Source organism: Patella vulgata, chromosome 6 (genome assembly GCF_932274485.2).
Source record: "Patella vulgata chromosome 6, xgPatVulg1.2, whole genome shotgun sequence".
Lineage (NCBI taxonomy): Eukaryota > Metazoa > Mollusca > Gastropoda > Patellidae > Patella > Patella vulgata.
In genome coordinates, this window is record NC_065884.2 from 53,754,051 (window position 1) to 53,772,294 (window position 18,244).

General features: G+C 36.7%; 1 protein-coding gene across 1 annotated transcript in view; it reads left to right on the top strand.

The window, feature by feature from the left end:
• The first annotated feature begins 502 nt into the window (after positions 1-502).
• Positions 503-18,244, top strand: part of LOC126825305 (uncharacterized) — a 72,335-nt gene continuing 54,593 nt past the window's right edge. Inside the window, exon 1 of the mRNA XM_050554892.2 lies at positions 503-4,853. Within this exon, the coding sequence (XP_050410849.1) occupies positions 992-4,853 (3,862 nt within the window). The 5' untranslated portion in view covers positions 503-991. The remainder of the gene's footprint in view (positions 4,854-18,244) is intronic.

Consider the following 18,244-nt stretch of genomic DNA (forward strand, 5'->3'; position numbering starts at 1 on the left):
GGGCGTGGATTCGATACCGTACTTCTACGTGACAAGAAGTGTGGTCGCCTGCCTAACCTTTTGGGTTCCCTCCGGCTTCTCCAGTTTACCCCGCATGACCTCGTTTGTGTTGTTGAAACCATAGTGTTGTTGAAATGAACGTTCAGTAGAATTCATTCTCGTGTGAAATTTCCTCCATTTCTAGCGGAAAGTAAGCAATTAAGCAAACGGTAATTATTATTTAAAATCATAAAGATATTGTACATAGGTAGGTAAATATCAAACATAACTTTAGTTCTATGGATTCGGCATGGGACAAAGTATGTTATTTATTTCCTCCACAACAATTGTAGGTATACCCATATACACGCGCACATACTCGATATATGTATAAACTATATACTCCCTAAACACATACAAGAGAAGAGTGTAGATACCTGCCATAATACGTCACCTGACCGGTAATACGGTACTGCAGCAGATACCCGTGCCAATAGCAGACGATATTATAACATGCGCGAGCGTGGCGAGTCGGGATACAGTTTTACGAGTTCCTCTCGTCAATACACATCAGTTTCCTAGAATGGAACGGAACCAAGGATTGAATTCCGTATCGTATTATTTGGAAAATATTATGAGTGTGATATGAGTGTGATAGACGGAGTGTAAGGAAACTCGACGGGAAGCTTGAGAAAACTTACGGATAGTTGTTTTATGTGGTTTCGATCGCAATAGGATAGGATAGTATGTGCGTATCCCGGATGAAAAAAGTTACGTGTGTGGATTGAGCAATAGTTACCTATATCGATTTCATACCCTGTATTGTTTTAGAGAGTTGCTTTGCGTTGTGTGCATTTTTTGATGTTTTTTATATATTTTTTTAATCCGCAAAAGTGATAATCGTTTTTACAATGGATACGTTTTAATAAATATTTGAGTTAATGAGAAAAGGTAATGAGTTTTTCATGTGTGCAATAATGACCCTCTTTCCATAAAAATGAACTAAGTGACTATGATGGAAGAGGAAAGCGTCGATACAACAGCAAGTCCTGATGGGACCAGACCCGATGATGCGACTGAATCAACCGAAACTGTCGCGAAGGCTGCTGCCCCCGTGGATATTGATCGAAAGGATGTGAAAAGACGTGAAAAATCGAGGGGTAGATTTAGACGAAAGAGGCATTCCAAAACGCAGTCAGTCCCTGATCTTGATACAAAACTAAGACAAGACGGCACTGCACAGTTCTTGGAAAGCAAAAAGGCTGGAAATGATGGAAAATATAATTCAATGCCGAGGAAATCGCGTTCGCGGAGTGGATCTGCCAATCGATTTTCTGGGTTGTTCAAACGGAAAAGTAGATCAGCTAGTGAGGGACGAAGTAGATCCGAGACCGATATAGTCGGAAATTTAGAACATGAAGCTACAAATAAAGTGGAAACGAATGACGACGGCAACGAAGAAAAAGAAATAAAAAACAATTATGAAGAATACGTTTCTTATGTACGATATTCCCCAACTAAACAACCGAGGAATCGTTTAAAACGAATGACAGTGCGGGATGCCGTTGTGGAGAGGCGACTTCGAAATACTTTGTTTGTGCTTAACCAGAAGAGTAACGAAGAGGGGAATACACTTTCCAACTCCCTTCCCGATGTGAGTAACATTGACTCGAACGATAGTAGTTTGTTAATTCAAGCAGTCGGAGACGATACTGACGATACATTTAATAAAAAGAGTGTGACTTTACCGAGGGACAAAAAACATAAAATTCGCAAAAATATAGATACTTCCAAAAGTGTCTTTGATGACAGAACTTTACTGATTCATTGTGATATTAATGGCAATGGGGCTGGTTCGTCTCCGGAGACCGTGTCTTCACCTAGCAGGGTTGAAATTCGAAATGTTACGGGCACTAAGGAGTCTTCTAAAGAATCTGAAACTAAGTGTGACTCGGACAATGATTCTGACGAATTCTTTGAGTGTAGCGACTCTATCGCTAGTCCAGCAGTGGACGATAAAATTGAAAGATCAGAAGCTCAAAATTCATACCGATCTAGCTTGTCAACACAGGACGTGGAATCCGAAACGAATGCCAAAGCTGTCGCTGATATTGTTTACAAATCATCAAACGAGAACATTCAAAAACTCAGAGAAGAATCTCGATCTTTGTTTCTAGAACTAAGTCGAAACATTTCAGCACGCAAAGATAGCCTAGTCACCAGTCGTGATGCATCGCCGCATGCCAGATTAACCGATAAACGGAAATATAGCAATGTGGCAAGTCTGTCACAAGATGAGAAGAGGGGTTCATTAATTGGCCATAAAGAACCCATTACAAAACACTTGCTGCCTGACATATCAGTTCAAAATAAAGATCCATCGCTCCTTACTAAAGATACTACCAAGTCAAAGCCAGGTGAAAAAACCGTTAGATATGCTGATCAAATACCTGACGAGTCTCCCGATGTCAAAGACCCCGAAAAGAAAACAAATTCCGGGGAACCAAGAACAACTGATTCCCTGTCTTCAAATTGTTCAGATACATTTGGGAATTTCACGTTGATATATCAACCTGTTTTAGCGGGTTACAAAATGTCCCCGGGTATAAAAGCTGTTGATATCAAGCCAAAAAAAGGCAAAAAGAAGAAAGCAGGAAAGGGAAAACAAAGTAAAGATGAAGCCCTACCAGAGGTAGCACCCGATCTAAAACCCGCTACCATTGAAAATGAAGATGACAGAAATATGAATCCGGAATTAAAAGACAATAACACAGAAGTCGGAAATATCCAAAATGAAACCATGAGCTCTAACGAAGTTAATGTAAAAGGCCATGACGAAAGCGACTTTCAAGCAGCCCCAGATCTGAATAACCTTACTATAGAACAGGGACCAAATGCAAAACGGTCATCTGATTCACACGAGTCGGTAATTGATGAACGGATCGACAATGAGACACCCGAAAATAGTACTAACATGACTCTAGACACCAAATCCTTGGTGGATAAAAATATTGAAACAAACATGACACCCGATCTTGTTTCAGCGTCCTCACCAATACCAGTAGAAGCCAATCCTCCACCACAACCGTTAATAGACAGGGAAAACCTTTTGAATATTCCAAAACCCCGCACGGACAGATCACTGAGTGACGGAATCGTGGATTATAGCAACGGTGAACGAAAATCCCCAAGAACCTTTCAAAGAAGTTCTTCAGCAAAAAGTCCACCCCCAACGTCAGCCGAGTATCAAGTTTCGGAAAGCGAACATAAAAATGTGCCAATCATGGGTACAAGTTTATCTAGGAAATACCGCAGAACATTTTCCCCGCAAAGGGGAAACACCGACTTTCTCCAGTTACCAAAAGGCATAACATTATTAGACCCATCCACGTCTCCTAATGTCTCTTCGATGAATCGTGAGAGTCTTTCTGAAATAAATAAATCGAAATCTAGTTCTCCAGACGAAGGGATTAGTTTGCATGGTGATGATGACGGTGATATCAGTATGGTTACTGGGGTAGTGCATAGAGGGGTTACTGATCAAGATAACCAATTTTCTACCCAGAAGAAAGCGAAGATAGGACGCACATTTCGTACATCGGAGGAAATGGGGGGACAGAAATCACCAGACACTAAGACTGTAGACGAAAAACAATCTGCAAAAATACAGAAGAGTCCTGAAAACGTTTCTGATGATCGATTTGTGGAGATTAGCACCCAGACTAACGAAGATGACATCCGAGCTGCCATAAAGCTTATGATTAAACAAGCAAAAGAGCAGAAAAAGCGAGAAAAGGCTTTTGCCAAACGGAAAAAGGATTTCGTTTCTATAGTCGACGAGCCTAAACGGGAAAGAGAACAACAACAGCAAAGTGTAGATCCAGAATCGTCTAATGCCAAAGAGGCTATTTTCGAGGTTAAAACAGCTTTACCAACTCCAGAAATACGAGTGGCCGATGATGATAATATAACAGTATCGCCATCACTATCTGCAATAGAATCTCCGGTATGTCCAACTGGAGAAACACCAGTTGCACATGACGTAATAGATACAGAAGAAATTCCAAAAGAGACAAAGGACGTAAAAGGGGGTAAAGGTTCTAATAAAAAGAAAAAGGTTAAGCATAAGTCTATACTGAAAAACCGTTTCTCGAAAAAATATAAAAAGAAGAAAAAGAGTACAGATAGTAAGGAAGTCCAAGAGGAAAAATACGTAGATGCTCCAACTACAAAGCTGGAAGATGATACATTTATTTTTATTGAAAATGAAATTAATCTGAGTAAACTTGCTGAAATTAAAGAAACTGACATCTTGGATGATGACATAATAGAGCCGGATGAAAGTATTCAAATACCCACAAAACATTTAAGGTTTGACACCATTAATATACAGCCTATACAAGGAGAAGAACCCCTTCCACCCCTTTCCCAATCTGGGCGCTTATCGCGACGTAGGGATAGTACTATGCGAGAAAAGCGAAAGAAATGTTTGAACGCATTTAAGACATTTGTTGCCTTTTTATTTTCCCATATAGGATTGTGCTCATTAGTTGTTGGCTATACTATTATGGGGGGCTTCGTGTTTAAGGCCATCGAAGGGCCGTATGAACGCTCTATAAAAACGGGGATCCGCGAACAACGAGTGAAATTAATTGACAAACTCATTCAACATGCGTTTGAATTACAAATGTCTAAGTCCGGTCGGGACGATTTTATGGAAGCTGTGAACAAGGAATTACTGAAATTTCAGACTAAAATTCACAGAGAGACTAAAGAAAATGGTTGGGATGGGAATGATGCCAAGGAATTCTCGGATATGCAATGGTCTTTTGCTAGTGCTTTGTTATACGCCATTACAGTTATGACGACAATAGGTAAGCTACTTTTATTTTTTTATATATTTTATTAATATTTTGTAAAATCATTCACTATCAGAATGAATACATGATGCAAGGCGAGCCCCATGCCATTTAGAGATTAGAGAATTAATAAAAGTATATTTTATTCTCCCGAGAATAGGTTACACAAGACGTCCTTCTTGATATGTATTTTTCTATGACAAGTGTTGCTGGTGGTGGGGGGGGGGGCGATTCCTTGGCTGTACGTGACAAGGAGTAGGCTCGCCTGTCCAACTGCGTGGGTTTTCTTCTGATTCTTCTGTCTCCCCCACTGCTAAAGACCACTACGCACCAGCGAATTATTGAAATATGTTAGTCCCGAAATGACCTAGTTTGTGTCGAGTGGACGTTAATCTCTCCCCCCCCCCTCTCTCTCTCTGCAAATCAAAATATGTTAGTCCTGAAATGACCTAGTTTGTGTCGAATAGACGTTAATCTCTCCCCCACTCTCTCTCTCTCTCTCTCTCTCTCTGCTAATCAAAATTCCGTTTCTCATTTTATCTTGCTCAACAGACTTTGAGGGGTGTGAAATAAATCATTCATAATTCCCGTTTAACCTCGCAAATCATAAACTATGTGTAAACTGTTATATCTTGGGCAAAAGCACTAATACATTTATATCTTTGACTTTCATAAAATCCAGTTTTTCCTCCGATAATTTTAAAATATATCAAACTTAGCCGATAAGATAAGTCGGGTTTATAGAGATAATTTGTGAATCAAATGAAGTTGTGAAATCTAAATTGGATTTCCCATAAACTTAAGCTATAAATATAACGTGGTAATTCGAATTGTTTAGCTTCATTCCCCGGTTTCCGATAGCTATAAATATGTATTTAAGACGCCAAATAGCCTGTCAGCGTAGCGAGTTGAAATCGAACATCAAGGGGCTGTCATCGCGACAATTTTGTAACATAATGAACACATAATATTGCAGGCTAATTATAGGGATTTCGGGTTTCCACGGCCCTGGCATGCGTGCGTACAGTGACCTACTGTCTTCACAGATCTTGCATGATTTGCGTGATTGGGTTCCAAGGGACAAAGGCACACACGTTTCAAATGTTTGGTACATTTCTATATAAATAACAACTGCAGAATCGGTTCATTTAATTTCGGTAAGGAGAGATATCCCTCTAAGCTCTAACAATATGCCTTTTAGAGTTTAAGGGTACAGCACTAACCGGATATACACTAGGTCAGCACCTGCCCCGTAGAAAGCTTCAAATTTGAAGCATTATGGAGATATTAGAATTAGTCAGAAATATAGATCAGTATGTTGTAAATATTCTCTAATAGCGATTACACAAATTGCGTTATTTTACGTCATGATTTACTTCTAAACACGATACATAAAGGCCACTATTGGCTTATATGTAAAACTTGACCATGAACATTCTGGTTACAAATACTAGCTGTAGGGTATATCCAAAATATCAGTATGATCGTGCTGTGTGGATACTTATATGTTAGATGTTCTTCCACTGACTGGTGTACCATTTTTATTGAATTTATATTCGAAATAAAATGGGGTTTAACGACCTACTTCTCTGCACCGACTGTGCTAATTAAGACAGGTAAACGCCATACAGTGTGCTTTCAGGGAAATTTTACCCGGACAGCTGCGGAACTGCCTCTTCTTATTTCGAATTCCATCGTCAGGTTTTTCGTCCCACCTGAACGACTAGGCGCTCTCCTTGCAAGGCCCTCCGTATTACGCCAGGGGAAACCACACTGGAAAACTTCCGAGGAACTTTTTCGGCCAAAACCTGGAGCGAACCCAAAACTTCCTGGTTAGCGTGCAAGCGTTTTATTCATTGAGCCACCGCGGCTCTCCGAATTTATATTTACGTGAAAGTAAGGTTTTCGCATATTACAGCATTACAGTGTTTTCGATAAGGGACAGCTTGGAGAGAAACGTTTTGTTTTTTTTACTGTATCATATTATATTTAAATTATTGTACGTCATCATATCAATATGTGAATTTCACAGAGTATCATTACGATTTCAGAGCAGAATATGTCAATTCATGAAGATGTTTCTACCAATCGTTTCGCTGAATTAAAGGAGAATGCTATAGTAAAAGTTTAATTTTATCATTTATTAAGTTCACGATGTTACGCATTTCAGAATTATTAAAAAACAAAAAAAAACCAAAAAAAACCCCGATCTTTTAGTAACAAATAACGTTGAAAAACCACTTTCGGAAACATCCGACAGTTAATAGAAACCTTTGGCAAGCTGAATTTTCCCCACAGGTCAAGTGCCTAGCCTACATATCCAGAAGTGAGTCAAGTCGCTCGACAGTCGCTGATGTGTTCAATAAAATTTAATGTCGAAGCTTATTTAAATTCTTCGAATTGATTTCACGAATGGTATCATTTCACCACAGAATCACATCGTTTTAAAATTTACATGGTCCCGCCTCCCTAAATTTAGCATGTAGATCAACCAGCATGCAAACATACAGGAAAACTACAAAAATTCCGGAAAAAAATCAACAAAAATAATGATTAAATTCAAAGTCTTTATCATGGTTAAAATCAGATCAAATATACGCCTTCGTCTTATAGGATACACATAGATCCATACAAACGCCATGGCACAGCATTTCAGCGTCTAAAAGTAGCAAAAAAGACGGTAAAAAGAAGACGATGTTTTACGGACCTTTTCCGTATGAAAGCTGTGTGCTGTCGTATCCGCGTGCCGTATCACGTATGAGAAATACACAAACATTGATGACGTCACACGGAAAATCGATCCACGATACGGACCAGGAATTCTTGCCAAAAGTCTAATGAGCTGAAGCGAAATCCCGTACAGCACACGTCTAGCAGTGGGTGCTTTTTCCATATTATCCGAAATGGCATCGGCAGAAAGTGAGAGCATGTCAGACATTGATTTCGCTCTAAATGTTCTTCCATATCAGAACATTCTAGCGAAGAAGAACAATCGCTGCAGGCGCAGGCTGTCGATGATGTAAATGTAGAGAGAATAGGAAATACCTGAAAGTTGATTTATTTTTACTTTTGTAGTATACAATATGGATTGTTTGCAACCCGTAAACAGTCATATTATTGTATTATTCTTTTACACCGAATTCGAATCGTAGCCTTTTGATGAATAAAACAAATTTACATATGCCTACCATGAAACCATTTCTTGTTTATTTCTAAATTCCGATTTTCATTATACTGTTACTATGCCCAATTCACTCGAAAACGGCAATTCAGATATGTGTATTTTTGTAGAGGTGCGGCTATGTTCCCATGACGACTGGACGTGAGAGCAAGTGCAACTTTTTTCCACCGACAAATTAAATTCTAAAACATTTTTTGATGTATTAGAAAAATAAATAAAGACGTTTGACGTATTTGTAAGTAAAAATTATTTCCTATTTAGTGTAAATGGTATTAAAATGACTAAAAGGTAGCATTCTGCCCGAAGCAGTAACGTCTTATGTAAACAATGCACGCGCCATTCAGCCAATGATTGACGCCGCGTGCTGTGACGGCACGTGTTAAAGGTTTCATCTTTTACGGAGATATTAGAGAAGACTCGTAATTCTCTGTGAAACAGATTGAGGAAATCCATGAAGCGGTGCATACGAATGGATGATAACAGCCCTTGTAAGGAATAACATGCTAATATTATCAGAGAAAAACTATGATGTCCAATAAGATAATCATAGCCTAGATACGGTATTATAATTATCTGTGTCCTAGCCTACTTTCTCTGTGCAACAAAAAGGGGGGCCACGTATCGCTGAAAAATGTTTCTGTCACTCAAAATATTAACCACAAAAAGGCATTTACAAAGTTAAATCTGACGGACATTCGACATCTATCTATGACCAACTGCAAAAATTTCGACATAGTTGATATTCCCTGGATTGTTTACATTTCGTTGCTATGGTAATATCAGTCATTTATATTGCTAGATTTTCCAAGCTTATCGGTTTCACACACTGAGCTTTTATGGGCATGGGGACACAAAGCGTAGCATGCAGTTTTAACATACCAACATAGCTATTGAAAGATAACTTGATCGACATAATTCCTTAGCGGATGACTGATGACTCGAAATGCTCCCAACAGAGAGAAGCATGTTTCGATGGAAACCCGTTGATATCGCTGTGTCCAGACTTTTCTGCGTGTTGCCTCTCTTGAAAATTTTTAAAAAATGACACGCCCTTCCACTTAGTGTTGTTAGTAGTAGTAATTCCCAAGCAACGCAATTGATCAGGTCTATTTCCCCCTTTAGTCAAATTGATGGAATGCAGTGCTTAGTTTCACTGCAAAAATCAAAACGAGGCTGCAGATATGTATAATGTCAGTAATAGGATTCTTGGTACGTTTTTCCTTTGTAAAAATATTCGTAATGACTTTTAATTTTTTGCGGGGCCGAAAATATGCTAATATTAAGTTTTAATTTTTCACATTAAAACACTCATGGGGATGGATGGCCGAAAGGCTAACACATGCGCGCTGTATCATAAGGTCTGTCATTGAGTCAACTGGCGTGGTTTTGATTCCTCGGTTGTACGTGATAAGGAGTAGGGTCGCCTGTCCAACCTTGTGGGTTTTCTCCGGGCCCTCTGGTTTCCTCCCACTGCTAAAACCCCCTAAACGCAAGCGAATTATTGAAATAAAATTGAACCATGTGTTAGTCTCGAAATGACCTAGTTTGTGTCTAGTGGACGTTAAACCCCAAAGTGACTCAGTATTTGTATTACACTTCGCGATAAACTTACTGTTTTGTACTTAACTGCAACTTATCCTGTGAAAGCGAAAAAATGAGAAATCAGAAGCACTTCATTTCAATGTTCATGGGAATCATTGTATTGTAACTCAAGAATAATCTAATATCTTTACAGGGGAAATAGAAACACTCCATTGCTATGTTCATGGGAGGCCCTAATAAAATACATCTATACGAATCTTAAGTCGCAAATTTGAATGGCATGTACATATCTTTTACTCTTGCACCTGACCATTTGAAGGTGAAAACTTGCTCACATTCGCATGTTAGTAATTACTTCACTAATCAGCCCATAAACCAGTGCCAACAATTAACTAAGTTACACCAGTATATACACCAAACATTTATAAAAAAGTGTTATCACGTCATTAAATTCTTTGTTTTACCTGAATCACAGAAATACATGTATATCTTTAACGCCACCTGCAAGAATTTAGTAATAATTACTTAACTGGCATCGAGGCCATAAAATTTCAACATTTATTACGGCATAAATTGCAAGTCTCTTTTTAATGTCTGTCACCATTTCAACAGTAATTATAGTATTCGTCTCCATCTACATTTCGGCCAAATGAAACTGTCAGTGTTGCCCAATCTTGTTCCCCATCCGTTCTATTAAGAAGTTATGTGCAGGTTTAAAGTGACGTGGGTGGGTAGTAAATTACATTGACATAATTGCGAAGATAAAGTGGGTGTACTCCACACACTTTAAAACGAGAGATAATAATTGGTGTTCGCATTGCCAAATACAGTTGGGCAAATCTTGAAACCGGTATTTGCCCCACTATCTCATTAACGATGGCTATTGTGTTAAGACAGCCTACTGTTTAATGGGTACATCTTATAGGCTTTTTAGTTACTAATTAATGCCATTTGTGCTTTATAATAATAGAATTGGGGGGATACTTTCGACCCGAAGTAAGTAAAAGGGTGGGATTATTTGCCAGTAATTATCATAATAACAACGCGATAGAATTGTACAGTTATTGTCGGACATGTATATTTTAAAATCAAATAACCGCTTATATAAAGTCCACCACCGATTAGTCAGTTTTAATAGAAAGGTTACATGAAACAACTTACCTGTAAACATACGTAATGTGTATTACAATACGACATTATTATATGATTATGGTAGTATGAAAGCAATAACAATGTCTAAATCGGGCAGACCATATGCCATATCATATTTATTTACTATAATATATAATATTTATTCAATATAGCTAATGGCATATTCAAATAACACCTGTCGATATTGTGCACGATGGTTTGAGCATCCATGAATACATATACCAAGACAATTCTAAAAGAAATGTGTATTTACAATTGACATCTATTAGAAATATTTTAATAAATTAGTTGTATGAATAGGTCCTTGGTTAAAGGAGCTAAACTTCTAGATGAATGTTATCCATATATTCCAAATTAAAAACACAAATTAAAATTCAATATTGGTCCATTTCAATCAATATTATTATCATACCGTGAAATTATGGGATCCGAATATTCAATATTTAGGACATATGGGCATTTCAAAATCAATACCCGACGTCGTGTACTCTATTGTTTTGAGCGTCATTTGTAATGAACAAAGAAAAACATATACGGTAAGACCATTTGAAATGTTGAATGCAAAAGCCCTAATATCAACTCATATTATATTAATGTGTGCTTTTAGAGCTAGTCTCGTATATTTTAAGGTTCGAAAGAACAGAGCCATACCCCGTTAAATGTTAAATATGTATTATTAGAATTAAATTATGTTGGCCTTTGAATACATATCTTAAAACAAACAAATAGATAACTTAAACGTTCAAAATACACCAGTCAATGAATGTCTAAATCAAAAAATGTTTAATGACTAGTGAACAGTTTAGTGTTGAATCAAATTAAGTTATAATGGACGATGAATACATCAATAAGGAATGATGAACAAATAAATAAATAAATAAACGGTGGACAAATTGGGTTATAGGTATATTAATACCGATACATAGATAATTAAATAAATCAATAATGCATGTCTGAAAAAAATCAATACAACAATATCGAATATATTAAATTGCAAAGTAGATTGAAAATTGAACGATGAATAAATCATTAATAAATGAATAGATGAGAAATCAATAGATCAATAAATGATTAATAATGCATTTACATAATTAAAAATCAATAATAAATAAATGATGAATATACCGATGATAGATAAACAATAAGTAAATGATTGGTGCACTAAATGATGATTTTAAAATCGATATTGGATATGAATAAATGTCCAGCAATGGTTAATGAATTTATGATCAATAAATTAAAAATTGAAAGCTAAAGAATAAATTATTCGAAGACTTTGCTGAAATTTGATATTTAGAAAATAAAGTGGTATTCATTTTAATTCCATAAATATTCTATGCGCATCAAAATTATTAAAGAATGTATATATTTATTCTGCAAGTTGGCATGAGGGGTATATATGTCGGTGATTCATGGATACATAATTGCATAGTGCATACCTCGTGTCAGTCATCATAGACCATAGTGCATGGGGAAAACATGATAATGCCATGCCCTTCATAGTAAGTATTGGTTAGATATTAGGAGAAAACTCTGTTTATTGTGCTAAGGTATTGTGCTGTACATGAAAATACGTCCGACTCTGTACATGTGTGTATTAAGACCACGGGAAAAAAGGTATATCCATAACGCACATCAAACATCGCTCCTTGACGTAATCACTCCACGAATGCAGCCACAAATATAACGCTAATTAGACACAAATTACACGCATGTGTTTGCTTAATAGCCGAATCACAGAGATACAAGAATAATGATGTCGGTTAAGAACGCGTCTTTTAGCAAGCGGATTCTTACACAATAGGCTACCTTGAGCTTCGGTTTCTTCAAACGTTCAGAACTAAACCACGTTTGCCAAATATTTCTTCCAAGTACGCTAAAGGCAAGCGGTAATACATATAAAGGTATATATTATTTGTTGTTCGGTTTTTCCAAATCAACAAGAAATAAACCAGTTTTAAAACGACGGCGATTGTTAAGCTAGTAAAGATAGGGAAAATAAACCAGTTTTTAAACGCCGGCGATTATTAAGCCAGTAAAGACGGGACAAAAAAAAAGTTTTAAAACGCCGGCGGTTGTTAAGCTAGTAATGATGGGGAAAATAAACCAGTTTTAAAACGCCGGCGATTGTTGAGCTAGTAAAGATGGGGCAAATAAACCAGTTTTAAAATGCCGCCGATTGTTCAGCTAGTACATATCAGCCAAGTAGACCAGTTTTAAAACACCGGCGATTATTAAGCTAATAAAGATGGGAAAAATAAACCAGTTTTAAAATAGTTAAGATGGGACAAATAACCAGTTTTTAAACGCCGGCGATTATGAAGCTAATAAAGATGGGACAAATAAACCGGTTTTAAAAAACCAGCTGTTTCACCTGTCTTCAAGAGGTTTGCCTTATCATTGTCGTATGAATGACTTGGTTTACAAATTGCCGGCCACTCTAAACAATAGCCATAGAGATTATATCCTCCACTTCTATACATTCATCCTCATGATTACCAGACTACGAAAATGAATTTGATAATAAATAAAGTAGCGAGCAATACAGTCTTCATTTTCTTTCAGTGGGTTGGGTGCCAAGCAAACCATAAATTTGTAACGAAAATGTGGCATACGAATTTCATTACTGTTTGAAGGAATTTGCGGTTGCATGTAGGATGTACGCGTGCGCAATTAACTATAACCTCTAACTGTGGTTGTTCGCTTATAATAATCTATATAATAATCCATGTGACCTTTCTACTCTCCTGCTAGCTTATATATATAGCCATCGGAACTTCACTTACGAGCATCGTAAAATTGATACACACGTGATTCAGCGGTCTTGATGAAGTTGTCCTAGTGTGGGTTTAACTATTAAAATAATCACAAAAGTATGGCATATTTATCCACTCTGAATGTTTTAGCTCAAAATATTGAGTCGATTTGGAAAAGTTACCAAAATTACTAAACGGTGTTAATTATCAGATTTGGATTATTATTTACGTGTAATCAATGGTCTAATGGCGACTACCATTATTCGACAACTTATCCAGACATTAGGCCAACTTTTAGCAAGAAAACGTAATGCCAGATTGACCATAGGTATTTTTTTCGAAAAATTACCAAGGTGCTTAAATATTTTCTTAGAATAGGATATTATACTTTTCTAATCATCTTAAATATATAGTTATTTTAGCAGTGTTAACTGGACTATATCTTGGAAGGTTCTTTTAAAGATACATTATGTAAGATTTAGATAAAGAGCTAGCCATTCTTGCTATATACTCTTGGTATGAACATTTAAAGTTTATATACTCTTCAAAAAAAAGTAGGGGATATTCAGAAACAATACAAAACTGCGGAAATACACTGCTGTTTTTATTAGAGGTAACCAGTGTATGTTAATAACAGGCCAATTGTCTACACATGAACATAAACAGTTCATGTGGGCAGCTTATCTGACGGCCCCATTTCACTCGCAAAGAGATACACCGTCAAAAGTGAAAATGGACGTTTTTGATTTTTGTCCTAATGAGTAATTGCTCCACCAATCCTCAGACATTCAGCCAATCGTCGTGGCATGCTCCTAATCAACCGTCCAATCACGATTTGGGGCAATCTGACCCAGTCCTCTTGCAGTGCCACGTCCAGTTCTTGCAGTGTTGTCGGTTGACTTTGACGTCGACGAAACGTCTCCCGATCAAATTAAACGTAACACACTAAACAGTAAATCTTATGCAAGAACCGATAGGAAAGCAAACATGGATTGGATAAACCAGCAAGCGGCAGTTTTCATCAACCCTTCCTTGAAGTGTCAAATTTGACAATGAATCCCTCCCACGTGTATGGCGTTATTGCCTGTCGCATGTGCAGCTCAGTGGTTCTGTTGGGGGATAGTTCTTCATCTGTGAACATACTCTCAAAGCATGTCAAGAGTCCATGACTATTTATCATATCACAACCTGCACAGGTATTTCCATTTCAATATCCCCTACTTTTTTGAAGAGTATAGTTTGAAAATAGGTAATGTAAAATGAATAATTAGTCTTTGAAGGTTTGACAAGACGTGTGGAATAATTTCAACCACCGTCTTGGCTGTTCGAAGCTAAGTCTCGCTCCTCCATCGAGAGTTGATTATGGCATGGATAAGTTAATTAATGTCTAATTAATAATTTAGAAAACATTTCAGGCATTAATAAAGACTAGCAATAGGCAGATTTAGCTCTTGCATAATTAATGTTTAACTGAACACTGGCTGTACATGATTATTGCTGGATATTTAAAAAAAAACCGAAAGTAACATTTTCATGAATATACATATAATCTAGTTATGGTGGCTCTTCATTATGTATGAACTTTGACCGTGGTAAGCTGTTTTCTTCATTAGGATACCGGGGTGGTTGATCTACTAACAAACATCATCCTGTAAGGAATAAAGCCCAGATTGTCTCTCAGCGGCCTTGTAGCAAAACACATATTCTTTAAGCACTAGAAAATTATTTGATAAACATATTCCCGTCTGCTAAATACAATAATTAACATGTACACCTTTCATCACATTTGGTTACGTCCCGTTTGGAATTCCGTAAAATCTTAAATAATAATTCTATGCGATGAATTTATGTAGCATAATCTATACCATAATTCTGTCGACTTCACTACAGAAATTGATTGAACGTATATTCTGCCCTACAACGGAAGAGAAGATCTGGTGGGTTTTGCAAAATTCATCTACATAGACAAATATTAAAATGAATTTAAAAATCAAAGATGTCTTTGTTTGAAACCAATGATGTTGAGAGAAAACGGGTTGACATAAATCAGGATTGTAAAAAAAATCCTTCTCTATATTAAATAATTCCATAATATGTTATTTAATGCTTGAATTTGAATTATCTCTGGAGCGTGTATTTGAATTCTGAGTAACCAAAATGAATATTGCATTTTTGTGCAATGTATCGCATCTGGCCTGCATCTGATGCTTTTAGCACCTTTCTCTTATAGACCTGTTTACCTGAACTTAGTAATTTTCGAGCTCCAAATCGATGTTGCGGAGGATTTCAGCTATAAATAAATATGTTGATAATATGGGTAAGTGTGTTTAATAGTCACATATACTGTTATTTCTCTGACACATGCTGCCAAGGACAGGGGATTATCTATAGCGTTATTAAAACTGGTTTCAATGTAGTTGTCTTCCTAGAGATATATGTCAGTTATCATGTACAATTACTTTATGGTTTTATATGAAGATTTAGAATATTCTCGATAAATTATTTCATTTGCATTTAATAACTGGGAAAAAAAATTATGTATTAATATAATGCAAAATGCCCACGGTGAGTGTTTCTTTAACACAATCTTACCAATATTCCGGCGTCCACAAATTACTGTTTTTCATTCTAATTTGTAAGGAAATCCGCACTCCATGTTATATGTATTAACAATTACCAGGATTTGTGACATATTTTACTGATCAGTGGCATGATTCTGGAATGCGGTACCATTTAAATATCGGGCCGGGGAGCTTAGTTGCTCTTCAAGTGCAGAATGTCCATACATACACTGAATTAAACTTTATCGCCTTGTTTTAAAGAAAAAATATTGTAAAGGCGAAACAACCTTTTGTTGCTACAGAGGGAAGTTCACATTCTGTGTCACTAATCCTGTTGAAATCGTTTAATTATTATGTATTGCTCTATCTTACCCCACGTCAAGTATAACTCCAGAAAACAAGGTTTGCAAAAGCTATTGTGTTATGGACTGAATAGTTCATAGACTTCTGACGTTTTCTTCATTTTATTAGTAACTTATGTCCCTAAAATATTTACGTAACTTGTCTGTTGCCCCGCGACAAAATAGAGCTGTGGCAGCTGAGATCCGGCCCACGGATCCATTCACTTGATTTTGTAGTTACATAATGACGTAAGTCTGTTTTCATGTTCGTGTGTTTGACCCGTGGGCTTCTATTTAATTGTTATGTGTGATGTAGTCCTAAAAGATACGAAAGGCCGGATTTAAAGTTAACTCATCTTGGAAGAATTACCATGGATATCTGGCTACCATAGGAGCAAAGGTGCTATAAATGGTTTTCATGTATGTGTACTACGAGTTATATAAAGACAGTGGTTTGGGTTATGAACTGAATATAGATATATACCAAAACGTACTACACCGGGTACCAATTGGTACGTTAAGGGAACACCCAGCTTCTTACAACTATATGATCTATGAGTATGAAATGTATCCACAAAACCCCTCGAGGCAATGTCGGTTGAGATGGTTAAATGTGATGACGGCATGGTACAGAAATAGTGTTGATAGACTAGGTGTTGGGAATGCCAGTCCAGTATAATATGTCTGTCGACAGGTAGCATTTCACCTGTAGATCGGCTCCTCTTTCACTCAGTAAGCCATCTTTAAATATATTACTTTGTTTGTATCCGTTGTGTTGAATGATGGATAGATGTAGAAGATTGTTTGTTTTCTAAAAACACGAAACATTATGGTTGAGCTATGGTAGTGCTGTGGCCAATCAAACAATTTATCTGGTCACCTTAGTGTTAATTCTAACTGATTAATAACCATGTTAATCTCAAATCAACAACAATAGGAAAGCACATATCCTATACTATCAAGTGGACATAGTCAAAAATCCAGTGAATGACATAGAAAAACGGAATATACCAGAGAAGAACTTTTGTTCAATTTAACTATTTATTACTAGATGAACAGATTAAGGGTTCTTCAATTTTAACTATAACGCCCAAAACTTGATTGACGTTATCATGTGTTCATTTATTTGAAACAGGAAAAAAATCGAAGAAATTAAAAGAGTAAAATTAGTTATATACGCCCATTTCTACGTTTGATGAAGACGACTTGATAAGCTAATCGTTATTTAGACAGTATAAACTTCATTTGATATTTTTAATTCACTGGAAACGTATTGATATAGGCTAAAAATTTATACTGATAAATTTATTTGGCACAATCTTCTTTTGGAATATTTTTGGTTTTGTTTTTCAAATTGTAAACCAGATTGATATTACTGATTATTTGAAATGTATTATGTATAGATAAGAATGTTAAATGTTCGCAAACATATACGGCTACAGATCACCAATTATTTCCCCTTTGACTTTAATGTTAATTCGCGTCTCTTTGACTGGCTCTGACTTTTCCCAAATGGTTGCTGGGTTGAGCACTTTCTACCACAGATGGAGCAACATGTGGCAACCTCTTGCTCAAAAGTGGGTGTGGGGTTCACCATGAAAAACTTAAGATACACAAACTGGAAGTAGCATACAAGTAACATGCAACTGTCCTCCCTGCATTTCAACCTAACCAACTGTATATTCAAACCTTTTTTTTTCGATCCTATACCAAAACGTCAACTAATATCGCCAGGGGAATGGGAGATAAAGATTAAAAATTACTTTGGCCCTTTCCTTTGTCATTGGTGCAGGATGGAGGGTTGACACGGACGAGAAGAAAATCTGTGTCCAGTGCACACATTGGAGTGCACATTACAGATAGATATCTTGAC